We start from the raw sequence: 3,650 nt of genomic DNA, 5'->3' as shown, positions 1-3,650 counted from the left end.
AGAACCCGCGGCGGCAGGATGGGTGCGCAAGGAGAGAGGGGCGGGTGGTGACAACGTTGGCGCCAGAAGCTGCGCGGCGTGAGAGTCGCACAGAGAGAGGGGCGGCGTGAGGAGTAGCAGCGAGCAGCAGCAGGCGGCGGCGTGAATATGTGCTGCAGGGCAGAGGCGGGCGTGGTGTGACCACGTTGGCGCAGCAGCGACGGAGCGGCGTGAGAAGATCGGGCACAGACAACGAGGGGCGGCGTGAGATGTGCGCAGAGAGAGGGGCGGTGTGAGGTCGCGCAGTGTCGCACAGAGAGAAGTGCGGCAGACACCCGCACGACAGAAGCAACGGTCGTCAGTCACACTATCGTTGTTATCGTCACGATATCAGATGACATCAACACATCAGATGCCAGCTGCACTGTCATCGTCGCAACATCACATGACAATAATGCATCAAATGTCATCATCACTGTCGTTGCTGTCGTTGTCGTTGCGATAACAAATGACATCAACACATCAGATGTCAGTCACACTGTTGTCTTCGTCGTCATCGCCACGATATCATGTGTCGTCAACCAGTCACACGTGTGCATCTAGTGAGGCGTATACGCTCATAAAGATGTCAACACGGTCCAGTTTTACAAACGAATGTGAAACTTTGCACATGCATAAAATCCCCACGAACCAAACCAGTAGGTTTCGTGCAGAAAGGCATAAGTTTGTGTACATGTGAAACCTTTGAGAATCGCACCAGGATATTGCATGCAACAGCAAAGTTTTGTATGCACATGAAAAAAATCTTCAAGAATTAGAGCAGCGTGTAGGCAAACCTTGGCATCTGTAACACAAAATTGCGTGATATGCCTTACTACCCCGCGTAGCACTCGTCTCGTGACAACGCGCGGACACCTGTTGTCGTCGCCGCGGCAACACATACCTGAAGACGTGTGTTCATCTCCAGGAAGTAGAAGTTCTTCTGCGAGTCGACGAGGAATTCGACGGTGCCGGCGGAGTCGTAGCCGACGGCCCGGGAGAGCTGCACCGCCTCTTCTCCCATGCGCACGCGCATCTCAGGATCCACGAACGTGCTGCAGCGACACGCAATGTCAAGCACCCACTGACACCACCATCCCACTACACAACATGCGGGAGGCGAGCTACAACTTGCCGCTCTGGTTTTGTCGACGTTTGGAAATCGGTGTTTATTTATTCTACGCTATTTTTTCGGTTTAAAATCTATGAAAAATCACTACTAAATTTCCGAATGAGAAATAATTGTTCTCCTTTTTTTTAATCATTTTGTTCTCCTTTATTCCTTTTTTTTTTATAAAATAATTTTCTGTACTGACAAGATTATTAGTGATTTCTTTTCTACTTAACCACATTTACATAAACAGTTGCTTTACAATACAGAATGTTAGTAAATATTTTGAGGCAAATCGTACACACCAACAAGCGAATTCGCTCAATTTATGAGCTATTACCTAGGAGCCTCTTCTATGACTTTCTGATTTCGCCTCTGTATAGAGCACTCTCTCTCATTTAGGTACACGTAGTTGCCATGCTTGTCACCGATGATCTAAAAACACACGCGAGAGACTACAGAGTGACCAACAGTTTACCAACTCAGCAACTGCGACCTTCATGTTAACCTTGAGAACGAAGGACACTCTCTTGGTTAACATGCGAGGCGGTTCTTAATTTAAACATTGCACTACTTATTCAGGGATGAGATAATAATGCTTTTTAATAGCATTACTACTATGTATTACCACTCGCCTACATTACAATGATAAATATTATTACTACTTTGACAGGAAGACACTGAAACTTCGAAGTGCTAGTCATAAACCAAGCATCATAATGCTGTGAACATCACATATACTACTCAACACTATTGCATTTATCAGATTTTTTATGTCGTCAGTACATGTATTAATTTGTATCTGAATTACATGCAATAAAGATTTAATAATAATAATAATAATAATATTCAACTCATTTTGCCGACATTGGCTTCTATACGCCGGGACAAGAAGAATCTCCAAATGATGTAACCAGCATTCTCATGCCCACCTGCATTTCTATGTGCCTGGGGTTGTCCACAAACTTCTCTACTAGCAGACGGTCATCTCCAAAGCTGGACGCGGCCTCCTGAGATGAGAGGCGAAAACCGGTCCTGAAACACGCAGAAATCAAATAAAACACATAAGTAAAACACATAGTCAGCATCGCGTTCAATAGCAAAGCACTTTTTCTACACGCACCCACACGCATGCCCCAGCAGTGCAAATTTCGCTCTGGCCAAAATCCGAAACATGTTGTTCTGCATGATTTTGTTGTTTATCTAGTTTGCCTATATATGTGTAGTTTTATCAATATCGCATGATATACATTGATACACAATGATATGCAATGATGGGGTTGTAGAGGTATAACATAACATACAAACATGCAATGGGTAAACAAACATATATATGCTGAGCACCAATCACACGAGGCCATTCGATTAACCGACCTATCCACCTAGCATGACTGACAGGCAGGTCTCACCAATCAGTGAACCAAACAAATCTAACCAACCAAACAAACATGTGCCACAACATCAGCATCATGGCATGCCCCACATGCAAACTGAATCAGCTTGACATCGACCTATCAACAGTATTCAAGGTCGGCGAGGCAGGCAGGCTTGCAGGCAGGCAGACAGACAGTCAGGTATAGACAGACAGACAGGCAGACAGGCAACCAGGCAGGCAGTCAGGTATAGACAGACAGAGAGGCAGACAGGCAACCAGGCGGGCAGGCAGGCTTGTAGGCAGGCAGACAGTCAGGTATAGACAGGCAGACAGGCAAGCAGGCAGTCAGGCAGGCAGGCAGGCGGTCAGGCAGTCAGGCAGGCGGTCAGGCAGGCGGTCAGGCAGGCTTGCAGGCAGGCAGACAGTCAGGTATAGACAGACAGACAGGTAGACAGGCAGACAGGCAAGCAGGCACTCAGGCAGTCAGGCAGGCAGTCAGGCGGTCAGGCAGGTAGGCAGGTGTAGACAGGCAGGCAGGCAGACAGGCGGTCAGGCAGGCAGGCAGGCAGGCAGGCAGGCAGACAGGCAGGTATAGACAGGCAGGCAGGCAGGCAGGCAGGTATAGACAGGCAGACAGGCAGGCAGGCAGGTATAGACAGGCAGGCAGGCAGGCAGGCAGACAGGCAGGCAGGCAGGCAGGTATAGACAGGCAGACAGACAGGCAGACAGGCAGGCAGGCGGTCAGGCAGGTAGGCAGGTGTAGACAGGCGGTCAGGCAGGCAGGCAGGCAGGCAGGCAGGCAGGAGTAGACAGGCAGATGTAGACAGGCAGGCAGGCAGGCAGGCAGGCATGTGTAGACAGGCAGGCAGGCAGGAAAGCAAGCAGGCAGGCAAGCAAGCAGGCAGGCAGGCAGGAGTAGACAGGCAGATGTAGACAGGCAGGCAGGCAGGCAGGCAGGCAGGCAGGCAGGCAAGCAAGCAAGCAGGCAGGCAGGCAAGCAGGCAGGCAGGTGTAGACAGGCAGGTGTAGACAGGCAGGCAGGCAGGGGGTCAGGCAGGCAGGCAGGCGGTCAGGCAGGCAGGCAAGCAGGCAGGCAGGCAAGCAAGCAGGCAGGCAGGTGTAGACAGGAAAGCAGGCAAGCAGGTG

At 50.0% G+C, this 3,650-nt stretch overlaps 1 protein-coding gene across 2 annotated transcripts in view; it reads right to left on the bottom strand.

Moving 5' to 3' along the window:
* The window catches only part of LOC106806292 (propionyl-CoA carboxylase alpha chain, mitochondrial-like), a 34,801-nt gene that overhangs the window by 11,998 nt on the left and 19,153 nt on the right, over positions 1-3,650 (bottom strand). For both annotated transcript variants that reach the window (XM_014808178.1, XM_014808177.1), the window contains exons 7-9: positions 2,062-2,164; positions 1,470-1,564; positions 923-1,073 (exon numbers count right to left, since the gene is read on the bottom strand). In XM_014808178.1, the coding sequence (XP_014663664.1) occupies positions 923-1,073; positions 1,470-1,564; positions 2,062-2,164 (349 nt within the window). The remainder of the gene's footprint in view (positions 1-922; positions 1,074-1,469; positions 1,565-2,061; positions 2,165-3,650) is intronic.

Source organism: Priapulus caudatus, unplaced genomic scaffold (genome assembly GCF_000485595.1).
Source record: "Priapulus caudatus unplaced genomic scaffold, Priapulus_caudatus-5.0.1 Scaffold152, whole genome shotgun sequence".
In the NCBI taxonomy this organism is placed as follows: domain Eukaryota; kingdom Metazoa; phylum Priapulida; class Priapulimorpha; order Priapulimorphida; family Priapulidae; genus Priapulus; species Priapulus caudatus.
Note: the sequence above shows the minus strand (reverse complement) of the source record. Positions and strands in the feature narration are given on the sequence as shown.